General features: G+C 36.8%; 4 protein-coding genes across 6 annotated transcripts; 2 read left to right on the top strand and 2 right to left on the bottom strand.

Moving 5' to 3' along the window:
• The first annotated feature begins 130 nt into the window (after positions 1-130).
• Positions 131-3556, top strand: LOC124223702 (enoyl-CoA hydratase domain-containing protein 3, mitochondrial). The gene is made up of 5 exons (XM_046635938.2): positions 131-289; positions 537-800; positions 2157-2347; positions 2520-2683; positions 3139-3556. The coding sequence occupies exons 1-5, from the start codon at positions 227-229 to the stop codon at positions 3369-3371; spliced, it is 915 nt and encodes a 304-aa protein (XP_046491894.1). The 5' UTR covers positions 131-226; the 3' UTR covers positions 3372-3556.
• Positions 3557-5842: 2286 nt separating this feature from the next.
• LOC124223769 (arrestin domain-containing protein 3-like) lies at positions 5843-11960 on the bottom strand. Its single transcript, XM_046636015.2, has 7 exons — positions 11020-11960; positions 10412-10534; positions 10076-10302; positions 9663-9842; positions 9360-9557; positions 9072-9186; positions 5843-8909 (listed from the first exon to the last, which is right to left on the bottom strand). Exons 1-7 carry the CDS (start codon positions 11129-11131, stop codon positions 8749-8751), a joined length of 1116 nt encoding a protein of 371 aa, XP_046491971.1. The 5' UTR covers positions 11132-11960; the 3' UTR covers positions 5843-8748.
• On the top strand, positions 5860-7692 carry LOC124223752 (uncharacterized). Its single transcript, XM_046635991.2, has 3 exons — positions 5860-6040; positions 6702-6869; positions 7069-7692. Exons 1-3 carry the CDS (start codon positions 5860-5862, stop codon positions 7260-7262), a joined length of 543 nt encoding a protein of 180 aa, XP_046491947.1. The 3' UTR covers positions 7263-7692.
• A 404-nt stretch (positions 11961-12364) lies between the features above and the next one.
• Positions 12365-13945, bottom strand: LOC124223710 (uncharacterized). Of its 3 annotated transcripts, none has more exons than XM_046635944.2 (4): positions 13616-13945; positions 13144-13327; positions 12884-13046; positions 12365-12778 (listed from the first exon to the last, which is right to left on the bottom strand). In XM_046635944.2, the coding sequence occupies exons 1-4, from the start codon at positions 13768-13770 to the stop codon at positions 12606-12608; spliced, it is 675 nt and encodes a 224-aa protein (XP_046491900.1). In that variant the 5' UTR covers positions 13771-13945; the 3' UTR covers positions 12365-12605. The 3 variants fall into 3 exon arrangements, with proteins under 3 accessions (XP_046491900.1, XP_046491904.1, XP_046491910.1); XM_046635948.2 differs by having other exon boundaries at positions 13621-13945; XM_046635954.2 differs by having other exon boundaries at positions 13144-13257; positions 13621-13942.

Here is a 13945-nt window from a genome sequence, read left to right as displayed (position 1 = left end):
TTAGCTAACACACAATTGACTATTTGACAGCTAAAAACTCACCCTCAGCGTCTGCCATGTTAGTTGTTACGGAAAATAAATGTTTCCATGACAACGTTAACACCGACAGACGGACTCGAGGCGCTCGCTTCGTCATGCGTATAAGCGAGAACAAGATAGCAGCATACCAGCTTCGATCAATTCAGTTATTAACCGTCGGTTGTTTCGGATTGTCAATAGAGTGAAGATGTTCAGACAGTTTGCTGAAATGTTAGGGCAGCTGAGACAGCAGGTGGAATTCGGATCGAGGGTATGAAAAGTATTAAACGTTACGCCGCGTACTCAATTTTTATTTTATTATCTGCGCAATTGGCAGTAGGTAAACAAACATCGGCTTATTCCACTTCCGAGAATCGGCTCTGCGCGCCCGCCATTTTTTCCGAACTTATCCGACGCCGGCCGAACGTCGAGCGGGATTGTTTTGAACGTGCGTTCCACGTTCAAACGCACGTATACGTATATGTATAACACACCTTCATCTCTTCCATGCGTTTCAGGTGGGACGATCTATTACAAGGACATTTTCCACAAACAACAGACTTCTCGGTCCAGAGAGATACGTGGAAACTACGCAAAGCGATGACGGCGTACGAACGATTACACTCTGTCACTCACAATCTAGAAATTCACTCTCGCTGCATACCATGAAAATTCTCATCGACGATGTGACCAAAGAACAGGACAGTCTGTCTCTTAGATCTATCGTCATACGCGCTACTCCCGGCAAAGTTTTCTCAGCCGGTCATAATCTCAAGGAATTGGTGGGTATATAACAGCCATGCAATAATCAGATTGCATGCAATAGCACGTTGTTGCATCTTTTGATACGTTTTTCTTGGAACGTGGACCACGATATAATTACAATAATAGCGACGATACGTTTCGTTCTATTATTCGATATGACATATCGAGGTCTTGCGACTTTTAGCCACCGCAGTGGAAGAACGGTGCCCACGCACTCAAAACTGTATAAATTATAATACATAATTAGTTATACCACCTTGCAGCGTGTCAAGGAATATCCATCGCTTGACTTGATATAGGTTAACGAATGTATAATACTATACACGGTGATCCACGTAATCGACGTCAATTTGAAGTAACTTTAACTCTCAAAGGTATAGAGTTGTTATTCGGATATCCCCAATATCATACTAATTGTTTCGAATTTATTAACGTAAAATAAAGAACTTCATTTGAATCAAGTAAATCATCGCAATAAATCCTAAGGCGTTCATTCTGAATGTAACATTTAATTAATTCTTTTGTTTTTAATCAATATGTTATTTGTTTCTTATTGACCGTTTCCACATAAGAACTGTTTACTTAATGTGAAGAAAGAATTTATTTAGATGGCTGAATAATGTTTTTTATCCGGGTTCAGTAAGCGATCTGGTTCAGTGGAACAAATTTTCAATGCGGGTAGGTACGCGTAACATTATTATCTGCCGTGACGTCTGTCTGTTCATTACGCTGTTTTCGTTATACATTACACATACATTTTTTTTGGTGTAAACAAAAATACGAATTACAGCATTAAAAAATGTATCGTGTAATGCTGCGTTGAAATTCAAGCACGACATGAATCTCCACGCGCTTTCATAAATAGTTACCTACATATAGTGTCTTTCTTTTTCACCTTAGATCACTGACCATCAGTTATCGAAATAACATGTACATGTAACGTATAATACCTACCACACCGCGGTAATAAATGTATTCGACATTACTTGTCGCTCGAAAGTTTATAACAACTTGCGTATTGCATTTTCGTCGAAAAAATATATCTTATTCGTAATGAATCCAGGAATTAATTGGTACAGAGAAAAAATGCATTTATGAAAACTATCACACATAAACAATGAATAAAAAATGAGTAATCGTTTATCTTCGGAAATAAATGAATGGTAGGTGTGTTTGGTTCTGAGGAACAGATTAGTTTATCTAAATGAAAACAAATGTTTACAATTGGAATAAACATTTCTCTTAAACGTATAAACATTTATTTCCTTCAAATAAACATTACACAAGTATGGAAAATAACTTAACAAAAATTTCGATCTTTTCTCTGGTGTCAATATGTCTACCGGGCTCACCTAAGATTCCTTCGTCATTAGACAACAAACGATGGTGTGCAACACCACAAGGAGGTCTTTGCTACAGCCGGGAATCTTATGAAAGCACTGATGCAAAGTCCGGTACCCGTGATAGCAGCAGTAGATGGATTAGCCGCCGCAGCCGGCTGTCAATTGGTCGCTGCATGTGACATGGCAGTATGCACGGAAAATAGCAGCTTCTCTACACCTGGGTAGAGTGGAATTACATGTGAAAATTAATTGTCTCTGGAATACTACACATAAAAAAAAAGTGCATGGAAATGCTATTAAATTTCCACAAGTTTAAAACAAACGAAATAATCATAAATAATCGCGCCAAAGAAAATTACTTTAATATCAATGATCCAACGTCCATTATTTTAGGGCGAACTTTGGAATATTTTGCTCCACACCCGGAGTATTCTTGGCCCGAAATGTTCCGAGGAAAGTTGCGGCCCACATGCTTTTCACCGGGATACCAATTTCCGCTCAGGAAGCACTCAGAGCTGGCCTAGTTAGCAAAGTAGTAACCGATGCCAGTAAACTCGGTAATTAATTGAATCCAGTCAGATCAGACGCAGCAGAGTAGTAGCCCACTTTATTTTAGTCGATAAAATGTTTCATAGCACACACGTGTGCCATGCATCAATGTCCACTTTGGAACTTTCAGAATTAACGATCGTGAGTGGTGGAAATTTTTCACGTTTGCGATTCGGTCGCAATAAGGGAGAAAAAAGCTAGATGAGTTATAATTATAAAAGGTGATCGAGAACGGAGGCGGTGTCTAACAATAAGCTGTAACGGTAACGGGGGGGGGGGGGGGGGGGATGACTTTTACTTGAGTATAACTATGTCATAGAATCTAGTCTTCTTAAATATCTAGCGTGATCTATCTAGTTCTTATGTTACTAATTGGCAAGAAAGTGACGGCTGCTACTGTAACGTAACCAAATATATGCTAATAAAAGGTTTTTCTGCATTTCATAACATTTTCAATTTATAGATGAAGAAATCACAACGATTACCAGCGCTATCAACGCGAAAAGTCGCTCGGTGGTACGTCTAGGGAAAAGATTTCTTTACGAGCAACTGGAGGTCGACACTTTGACGGCTAGTTCTATGGCGAGTGAAATGATGGTTGGGAATCTGAGGCTAAAGGACGGACAAGAGGGTGTCCAAGGTTTCCGGGAAAAACGGAAACCAGTTTGGACACATGACTACGAAACGAATCATTGAAAGAAAAAAAAACATTTACAACTGTTGACTTCTGTGATGAAATGGTTTTGTACTTGAACTTTATTATTGTTAAACTTTGTTGAATTAATAAACATATATACATATATGTATACAAACGTTAACAAATCGCTGTATCTATTTATTTTTTACCACTTTTAAATTCAATCGGTTTATCGTACAATCAATTGGGTCTACGAAAAACCGACGCTGTTTTTAACATCATACAAGTTTATTGCTCCATATACGTAGCGAGTGACGATAATAATATCTGTCGACATTTCTAAACCATAAGTTTAAAGCAGGTAATCAGAGCGTCGGCCAATTATCCAAGAGGGAAATATTTATCGCTGCGGAAGCGTCCGCGACAGTCATCTGGAAATAGTTTAGATTCAGATCTGTGAAAGCGGAAATAGTTACAGTGATGCTTGTCAGAGCTAATTGAGTCTAAGACACTCACTTCCGGAGGTCACGATAATGCCATAGCGATTAATAACCGAGACGGAGCAAGAAGTTTCACGGAAAACCGACAGTTAATCTCAGAGGAATAAAGTTTGTAGACTTGATCGAAATGAGTGTACGTCAAATTATTTGTGAATCTAGTGAGACTTTCCAGAAGGAATTACGCTAGAATTACATGCAGTTAGTCACGTAATCCATTTTGGACTCCATTATTATGACGTACGTGACATTCCCGATATTCCGACTACCCTAAAGAAATATGTTTACGAGAATTAGATTCGTAATAACTGTTGTGTCACCATCCCACCGATACTCGGGCGATATCGGCGAAGTTATCGTCAGTAACGCGAATTTGCAGATATTAATTAAAACCTCGCAGTGGGGTAAATGATTCGAACGTAAATGAGCAGACTGGACACACGCGTTATGTTGTTTACTGATAAAAAGCGTGAACTTGCCTATTCAGGGCAATCTGACAATGAGTCGCGCAGATTCCGCACTTCACGAATATACATAAATTTATCATACTGTACATCGGGAAAAGCTTTCGAAGAAATTTTGTTGAAAAAATGAACGGACTTTTTTTTCACAGTATTCCACTATTCGTCAAAGATTCTACTTTTCTTCGAGCAACCCTTGACTCGATAGATAATGAGGTTTTGGTGACCCCGATATTATGCAATCTGCACATTCACAGATGATGATCACGCGGTGATATCAATATAATAATTACTGACTGATATAGTAACGCGTTGAACTAGTCTCTTGTTTATGAATGCGGCTAATTCCAGATCTTACACGTCAGTTCTGACGATTGCAAATTACAAAGACGTGTCAATTATTTTTACTCAATAGGTATGTACGCAACATTCACGTAGATATATTCTGCTCCAAAGAGGTTCCACGAACATATGATAAACACTGTAGTATCAACGTTTTTTGTAGCATACGTATCGTGTATCATATCAACATATTTATTCCTTGAATTTGTTATTCCGGAGATTTACCCGAAAATGACACGACAGATGAAACATTAATTCACCTCAAGGACTGCATTCACCTATTATCAGTTTATTACAAATGATCACAAGGATTGGCACCGTTCCAAAGAGTGAGCGTTGTAAATTGCAGTTATAACAGGCAGAATCAAAGATAAAAATGAAATATGTGTATATTTCTTAAAGTGGCAATTCATGGTAGATAGCAATTGCATCGTACTAGATTATTCTTACGTATACACTTAAATAATTATAGCACTTGAATACAAATTACTCGAATTACACTCACGAAACCGAAGGGAATTATTTTACGGTGCAAAGAATTATCCCAACAACATATAATAATATAATATTGTGAGTTCACGAAATTGTAGACACGTACATTATCTCGTCGAAGATAAAATACATTTATCACTTGACTTTCCGTGAACTCGCCACAAGTGGTCCAGGGATGCGTTCGAATTGATAGTGAGTCCGAATGAAAATTTGCAATGATAATAACGCACATGTAACTATGACGCTCGGAACGGTGTAATAAAAACTAAATACGTCGTTCCGCGTAAGAGTTTCGCATAAATCGAAGTGACGCACTGGGAACCTTTTTGTTTTTCTTTTTCTTTAGACCAAAAAAAAAAAAAAGAATGAAATAAAAACGTACAGTTTTAACATCGCGCAACAAACGTCCGAGATGTTGACAATGTGCATTTCACTCGCCGCGTTAATCATATTACGGGTACGCAATTTTCAAAGACTTAAGTGTCCCTCATCCACAAGATGATAGCAACACGGACTGTTGATACGTTAACGTCACAGATTAATCCCTCCTATGCCCGGGTCTTCGCAAACTTATAAAACAGCTAGCGTCGAGTTACCCCGAGCCAGTTTGATATCTGCGCTATTCGAACGTACCGATTCTCATGCGTTAAGCTCTAAAACTTTTCATACATGTACAATACAGTGATTGTGGAATTACGACACTATAGCTACACGTTTTCATCAATTTTTCAATATATGTACATCTCGGCTAGTTAATGATATTGTCTACGAAACCTCTGCAGTCATTCTGTATGAATTTGAAAGCGATTAAACTGAGTTTTCAAGGAGATAAGAAAAGGAAGACTGAACTCATTCCTGTGGGTCGAAAATCGGTCAGCGTGAAAATCACGACTCCAAAAGATCAAGTCGCTGAACTGCTTTTCGAAAACTGTACTGGTCAGTATAATATTGTATTATATTATATTATATGATGTATAAAAATACCGTATCTATGGATTTGTGTTCATTTATTGTCTCTTGCACGTTATAGCTGATGTGTGCATAGAATTATAACTAAGTATATAACGAGAAATAAAATATTACGCCGAGATATTTAATGTGATGTGAGAAATATACGAGTCGACAGTAAGTTCAAGTATTTATCACGACGATAATAGCCCGCCTTATTTAGCGATTGTGAATTATGAATTTGGAGATTACGTTGTTGACCACATCATATAATGGGCGAAAGAGCTTGCGGGGAAGAATAACGGTTGCCTTCCGACCTTCCAGTGGGGTCCAGGTCATTCTGATAAAACATTGCAGACAGTATACTGCCGACTGATTCAGTCCAAGCTTCACATGTCTTGTCTCCGTGCAAATAAACTTTCGATGATTTGTTTTGCTTTGTGTAGAGGTATTATATGCCCGTCGCACAGCTAACCGTATCCGAACGATTCAAATTTCCCACTGATCAGTGATCTCTAAACTTTTGCTACAATATACGAGAAAGAAAAGAAAAGGAAGAAAAAGTGAATTACGAGAATGTGCGGACAAGCATTTTCGGCTGTCATTTCGTTGACCTTATCTCATGAGTTGATCATACAATTTTTTACAGAGTGCAAGAGAATTATGTCTGCTGTACCACAGGGAGTATTTGCGGCGCGAAAAATCCGCGAAAACAAGGAAAGAATCTGGTTGATTTCAGAGATGAACGCTACGGAAGGTGGAAACGAGAATAAGGGGAACTATCACTCGTACACTAATGCCAAGCCGATCAATCAAAGTGAGTATAAACTACACGATTGTTACAGAAATTATCGTCACTCGCCTCGTGTAGAAAAATCCGTACATTAATTTGAGTTGCCTAAGTGTATGAGAGAACTTTATACGCTTCGCTATTTAATCTTCCTGCACCACTTCGTATTTTGAACTATCTCTCGTGTTTCACAGACATTGGCAACTATTTATATATTTTTTTTCAGGCACCGAGTTAACACCGCTCAAGTACAATAGCAAATTGATGAACAGCATATGGGGCTTGTACAATCGCTATTCGGTGCACAATTTCAAAAAAAATACCGATTCTAAGGATGGACTCTCTTCGACGGGCTGGCGAGCACCCTTAGGCCCTTTAGCTCCCCAGAATCCCGTCACACCCCGTATGAATGGCTGCTAGTTGTAGTGCCCTAGGGCTTCATTTTATTCGGTAACTCCCAGTTATCCGCGAATTCACTTTGCACAGGCTCGTTCGAAGTATCGCATATAAAAGTGTCGTAATTATTTTCAATTCAAATATTCCAACGAATCATACGCGATAACATAATCGGATTTGTAGGAAATAATTGAATCTCAGCGATACTACAATTATTATTTGATGAACAAATTACTACGTAGAACTGAGCCTGTGCAATAGAAGTACGCAGATTATTCAAATATATGTAACGGGGAGGAGCTCTTTAAGTAGAATTTCATGTATAATAACCGTTCGTACATCTCCGTTCAAACGATATTGTGATTATACCAAAGTGATCAGTACCGGAGTCTCACTCCGATACCATAACGAATTGTATACAATTACACCAAAAAATACACATATTTTCTATATAGATACGTTTTTACAAGATACAGACATTGATGTATGCCTTATACATTTCTTTGACGATTCAACATTAATAATCCTTCTACAACAAAATATATTCGTTTACGAATGTCTGGCTGGAAAGTACGTCCACGCTTATCCACCAGCTGAACAATATAGCAATCGCATGTAAGAAACTGTGATTTTTAAGTCTGACGTGAACAGATCGATTGCATGAACACTAGTTAAGTTTTACATAAGTACCTTTCGATCATATAAGCGATGGCTCTGCTCCGGCAAACGAAGTATAACGAGGACTTCAAAATGGCCAATTTCGTCTTCGGGAATTGCATTTCCTTGAAAAGCGGTGCTAATCTCAGCCGAACATTTGAATATGAGGTCAATGGATTATCTTTCTCTTTACAATACAAAAAAAAAAAAATGCAATCGCAACACAAAGTATAGAAAAATCTCGTACTTATCTCTCAAGTATTGGTAAGTTTCTTCGTAATATCTAATTAAAACTTGTGCTTCCAAATTTTTACACACATATATAGATATGTGTGCGTCAATTACAAAACACAAGTTTCAGATACGGAGTACCGCTAATTTTTTTCAACATTCTGTGATTTATATTTATCGTACTTATTTGTTAACGATCCGATTTTTTTTTTTTTATTTAATCACAGGAGACGTTTTAGCTCAAATTCCTATTTAAATCTGTAACATTTACCTTCGATTATTATTATTATGTTTATTACTATTAGTACTATTATTGTTGTTCGTGTAATTACTATTATTATTTTCGATATTATTATTATTATTATTATTATTATTATTATTATTATTATTATTATTAATTTTATTGTTGTTGTTGTTGTTCTTGTAATTTTTTACTACCGTATTTTTAATTTCAACATTAAACGTCGTTTCGTCAGTTTAGTACTATTAAAAGCAATACTAGAAACATAAGAAATCAGTCAGTCCAGAACTTTGGATTTAATACAAAATTTGAAGTTCTTAATTGCGCGACATTTACATAATATTACCCTGAAATTTTCAATATATGAAAAGTTTCCTCTTATTAATGTTCGTGACCTCTACAGTCGTTTGTGGTGCATACGTACACGGGTCTGTACAAAACAAGGGCTGAAGGTTGCGTTACATCCGATCCGTCGTAGACCTGGCCAAGTAAAAATTCTGGTCCTATGTAACAACCTCCTTCTACGTGCTCAGCTGCAACTTCTACAATAATACCAGCCATGTTTAGGTTTATTTTATACACGTACAAGTATATTAATTTGAAGGCACATGGCTCTGGCTTGGTAATCTCTTTTGATATCTTCCCACTGTGTAAATTATCTCCACATACTGTCAGTAACATTGTTAAATTTCGATGGTACGTACCATATTTTATTTGTGGTTGATGAACGCTGTTTGGTATCCGGAATGGAACAGTTGCAACAGTTATAGGAAAATGCATCTGAAGATCTTCCCCTGCCTTTTCAAATTCCACACTGACCTATAACAGTTTAATTGAACTTGAAATTAATCGTAGTTCAGAGTAAAAATAATAAAGTTCTACTTACAAGTAGTTTGACAATACAGTTATTTATTTAACTATAATTTGTAGATTTGAATTTTGAGATAAAAAAGACTTGTCATTCTAATACCAGAAGGAATAGTGTACCGTACCTTCAAAACGTAATAGATTTGAATGAGCCGGCAGACACCTAGTAACGTTGGGGGACATACTGGTAAAACCATCGTTTTGGCAGAGTCCCATTTCATAGCTGAACCAGGTTGCACTGGGTCGCCCTTGTACTCTAAAACCATTTTCTGTTGCTCCCTACTCGCTCCAAGAACACCACGATCGATGAAAAATTCCACGTACTATAGAGTGTCATTTGATTATCAAGTTAGTAAGCTATTTCAAGAATTATAATAATAAAACAGCTGTAACATATATTGATTATAGGAAAATAAATGTAACTTCACCTGTGTCAATTTAACTTTCAGCCAAGCTTTTTCTAATCCTCTGTTGTCCATTGCGGCGCGTAACTTGATGCTCTCTCCACAAACATAAGCGCTTCTTTCTAACTGGGCACTTAATTCTACTGGATAACGCGTGCAGCAGAAACAGCAGGAAGCATATATTTCATTTCCAACCATTGGTTTCTAAATGAATAAATATATGAAGATTATTTTCACTGATTAAAAAATTCAAGCGTGCTCATTACAAATAAACTAGAGTAAAAATGTTGCATGCGGCTTTTTGAAACACCTGTCAGTTCTTTGTGATATGTTATGGAGTCAGTTTTTGGAGATACAAACTCAAGACAAACTGTACAATCCCAACAAATATTTCATATTATTAATGTAACGATGAACGAACGAAGATCAGTAAGTACCAGATATTGTTCATCCATACAGTCTATGTGAGGCCCGATCAAGGTGAAGTATTTAAAACCCTGTGGCGGACTGGCGTAAGGTCTATCAACTGTTGCTTTTATGTAGTATCTAATGCAGCCAGTACGAGATTCAAAACTGCAGGGCAGGGCACTTTCAGGTAAATTGAATCTAAATGGAAACTGATGTTTCCCACGAGGTAATATTGGCACAGGACCTTCCGATGAATCTGTAAATTTACAGATCTTTCAAGTGTTCAATTGAAGCAACTGCAATATTTTCATTGACCACGATATTCAAGATCGTTAGATAGTATGTACATTGAGTTGATGAAATACCTTGGCCCCATATGACCAGCCTCTCGTCAACAAAATATTGATCATCTTTAACGCTTCGCCGATCCCCGCTAACGAGTACTTTCCATTCTGCGTGTGCCTGACCCCGCAATGATACCCTAATAGCTGTAATTATCATGTTGAATATTAATGATTAAAGCACGATATGACTTTCTACTATGAATTATTCCAACAAAAATAAAATGCATAATATTCTATGTAAGAGTAAGACAGTATCAAAATTTTATGAAGTCATAATACACAAATAGTAATAATTCAGATTGCACGTTTCGTTTTCACCTTTCGCCATTATAACCCTTTAAAAATCATTATTGTGGAAAAATGGAATTCGCGTGGAACTTATGCAAAATAAACTGATTCCAGATTTTAACATTTTTAGACCCAAGGTAATCAACCCTAAATGGCGCAAAATTTTTGATTTGATTTTCTTCGAAATAAATCCACTTTAATCCGGAATCTTGTTAATTTGGAATTAATTGAAACATTTCAATTTACTTACAATGATTCGTTTACTTATGCCGACGACGGATGAACGCGCGAAATAAACGCTATTCACAAACAGTGCAAACACATGCAGGTACGATACTCACATCTCAATTTGAAATTTTCGGTTGTATGTAAAATGACGTGGCCGTGTATCGTTTCTCCAGCATAATACGCCTCTTTTTCAAGTCTAATATCGAACTCACTTATGTGGTCCATTGTAACTAAAACTGCCGTACAATATTTTCCCGCACTTTACCAATATTATTGTCCTCACGATCGATATTAAGTGTACATGTGTACATAGATAATATAATTCTTAAAAATATTTCAGAAAAAACCTGCATCCAGGGAAAAAACAATGAAACAAATATACGTAATAAATTCTTCAGAGACTGTTATTGTTAATTATACTAATTAACGCGCAAACCCTTTACCACTTGTTTATTTTGATATATTTATTCGTTCGTCGGAAGTTCCTGGCTTCTGATTAACGTCTGCATAAAGTCTTGGAACAGTTTTGTCACACTTACATGACGACTGTCAATACTATAAGGTTCTTAGAGAGATAAATAAATCGATTTGTGGTAGTTTTTTCTCGTCAAATATCCTTACTGCGCGTAGCTTATAGCGAAGGGTGTGGACAATAATGATTCGTGGTTTATTGCACCTCCGCGTTTGAAAACAATCTTAACGAAAAATATTTAAAAATTAGGTTTAGTCTCATTAGTTTTGACATATTCGTCCACAATTCATGTGATATTCTCTTCAGCCTATCTCAATTTCTTGGCATAAGAAAATAAAAAGTTATCTGTGCGATATTATAACATCCAGCATCCCGGTATATGATTATTTGTATTCACCCTCTAGCCAATCAGTGGACCACTCTAATCCAAATATTTATTTCACTCTTGAACGGAACAATGTAAATAAAATACCATTCATTCAATAGACTGTCACTGTAAAATAATTGTTGAAATTTGCTACACTGTTGGATCTTCTGTTCAACACGGGATTTACGCGTTTCCAGAAAACCTTCCACCTTTTCACGTCTCTTCTTATCAATACTGTATATTCGTGACAGGGAACCACCCCTATAGGAGACATGAAAATGGCGGGAGATTCAAATAGCTTGAATTACAATTGGCAGTGTTATGAAGCACATACTTAACCCCTGCAGGACCGGAAGCCGATAGATCGGCTCGAAAGTAGTTTCATCTTTTTCACCATTCAACCCGATGAAAAAGACAGCAAAGTTCTAGGACTTTCAAACTAAAAAGTCGAAAAAATGTCAAAGTCCTGTGAAGGTTAAACGTATAGATATTACAATTTATCATGTTGCATTGCCATATTTTTAATACATCGTATTAGTTTAGATGATAGATTAAACACAAATGACTTTTGGGTGAAAATGATAAAGTATTGGTACAATGAAAAGTGACAAAAAATCGATTATACAGTAAGGATGCTCCTAGTATAATTTTCACCACTTTATTGAAATTAAATACACCAATAGTTTATTTATTTATTCAATCTACAGAACTTTATTGTTATTTACGCATGTACCACTTCGTGCTCACAATATTTATGCGAGTTTTATCTCGCCAAATATGTACAAATAATTTCACTTGCTGAAGAATTCCATGTAACCTAAGTTTCAGGTACAAACCATTCAATTACCAGTCAGCCAAATTTATTTCTCAACAGATATAACTTTGTCGCGATAATCATGGCCAAATAGAGGGTGCCTAAGTTTAAGATTCTTTGGAAAGGGTACGCTTGCCTTTTTTGGAGATACCAAATCTATATCCACTATGCTGGAAAGTTTCTGGCGAACTTGTACACAGCCTGCAGGTTTCACATTAACTGCAAGAATAATATAAAGACATATCAAGAATCCATTAGAATAGCTAGCTATTTTTTGCAACAGAGAATATTAAAAAACGAATCAGTGATGACAAAATTAATTACTTGTTTTGTAAGGTCGCTTTCGTCTACCAGTATTAAAGACTAAAGACAAATGCTGCTTGCTGTCACTTGCACTTGAACATGTTTCATACAATTCGTTCCCAACTTGAAAATTGTTTTTTTTCCCAAGCTTTATCGATTGTCCTTTAAAGTTCTTGGGATTGATCTGTTGATGCGAAGCAGTGAAACGTAATATGAATAACGATTTAAGAATGAAAGGCAAAATATTGATACCTTTAATATAGCTGCAGGTTACTTCTCACCGTTTTGGGAATATCGAATACCCAAATTTCTTCATCTTCAGAAATGTCTCCTAGGTTCAAATTAGCCTCAGTAGTATCGTAGGTCAAATTTTCATTGTGGAATAAATCTTCTAGCTGTAAAATAAACACGTTATGTGCTTGGAGCTGGACCTCCCTGTTGCACGATCGAAAGAGTGGGAAGCAGCTGCCAGATGGGGAAACAAATAAGGCAAGCAGGAAGGTATACTTGTACGAGTCCATACGTTTCCTCAGCCAGGTCACCGATTAGAGTGACAGGTTTGGCTCCAGCTATTGCTCGCTCTTTCTAATTACGGCTTCAGCTCGATGCACAGACCGCGCAATCTATCTCTATAAGTCTATGCAGCTACAAGAATTCATTAAACCTAACGTATTTAACTATTGAAGTACAGACTTAATTAATTTTAGATGACTGCCACTAAAGTCGTTAGGATTTTAAATCTGTATAATTTACCATACATTTGATGGCCTCGGTTTGAAAATTTCTTGCACTCCAGAAATTCGAATGTGATCATCTTTTTTTTCAATTTCACTTTCTGCAGTCCCGTCCGTATCGACATCAGTCACATCACGTGTAGATTCGGTCTCTTTAAATTGTGCTGATGCCATTGATTCGTGGATACTTTTAGAAACGATATGCAATTGAGAATCAGATACTTCTTCTTCTATTTGTTGGTTATCTCTAGGTGACGTGAGGAATAATAAGACTTGAACGCGACTTTACACCTAAAAAGGGGCGTCACGCTGAATTTTTGCCGTGGTAGTCTCTACAAAACATGTGCCT

This window comes from Neodiprion pinetum, chromosome 1 (genome assembly GCF_021155775.2).
Source record: "Neodiprion pinetum isolate iyNeoPine1 chromosome 1, iyNeoPine1.2, whole genome shotgun sequence".
Classification (NCBI taxonomy): Eukaryota; Metazoa; Arthropoda; class Insecta; order Hymenoptera; family Diprionidae; genus Neodiprion; species Neodiprion pinetum.
The sequence above is the reverse complement of the archived record's forward strand: the minus strand, read 5'-3'. Positions and strand labels throughout refer to the sequence as shown.

Excerpts from the sequence above, each read along its gene's own strand:
- LOC124223710 (XM_046635944.2), bottom strand. The coding sequence starts at position 13,770 with ATGGCATCAGCACAATTTAAAGAGACCGAATCTACACGTGATGTGACT. Across the intron at positions 13,328-13,615 it reads CCGAGGCCATCAAATGTATG|CTGCTTCCCACTCTTTCGAT; the intron begins GTAAATTATACA and ends CCCATCTGGCAG. Across the intron at positions 13,047-13,143 it reads TATTCGATATTCCCAAAACG|ATCAATCCCAAGAACTTTAA; the intron begins GTGAGAAGTAAC and ends TCGCATCAACAG.
- LOC124223752 (XM_046635991.2), top strand. The coding sequence starts at position 5,860 with ATGATATTGTCTACGAAACCTCTGCAGTCATTCTGTATGAATTTGAAA. Across the intron at positions 6,041-6,701 it reads GCTTTTCGAAAACTGTACTG|AGTGCAAGAGAATTATGTCT; the intron begins GTCAGTATAATA and ends AATTTTTTACAG. Across the intron at positions 6,870-7,068 it reads TGCCAAGCCGATCAATCAAA|GCACCGAGTTAACACCGCTC; the intron begins GTGAGTATAAAC and ends ATTTTTTTTCAG.
- LOC124223769 (XM_046636015.2), bottom strand. The coding sequence starts at position 11,131 with ATGGACCACATAAGTGAGTTCGATATTAGACTTGAAAAAGAGGCGTAT. Across the intron at positions 10,535-11,019 it reads CGAAAATTTCAAATTGAGAT|CTATTAGGGTATCATTGCGG; the intron begins GTGAGTATCGTA and ends TGATAATTACAG. Across the intron at positions 9,843-10,075 it reads GTATGGATGAACAATATCTG|AAACCAATGGTTGGAAATGA; the intron begins GTACTTACTGAT and ends TTATTCATTTAG.
- LOC124223702 (XM_046635938.2), top strand. The coding sequence starts at position 227 with ATGTTCAGACAGTTTGCTGAAATGTTAGGGCAGCTGAGACAGCAGGTG. Across the intron at positions 801-2,156 it reads GTCATAATCTCAAGGAATTG|ACAACAAACGATGGTGTGCA; the intron begins GTGGGTATATAA and ends CTTCGTCATTAG. Across the intron at positions 2,684-3,138 it reads AACCGATGCCAGTAAACTCG|ATGAAGAAATCACAACGATT; the intron begins GTAATTAATTGA and ends TTCAATTTATAG.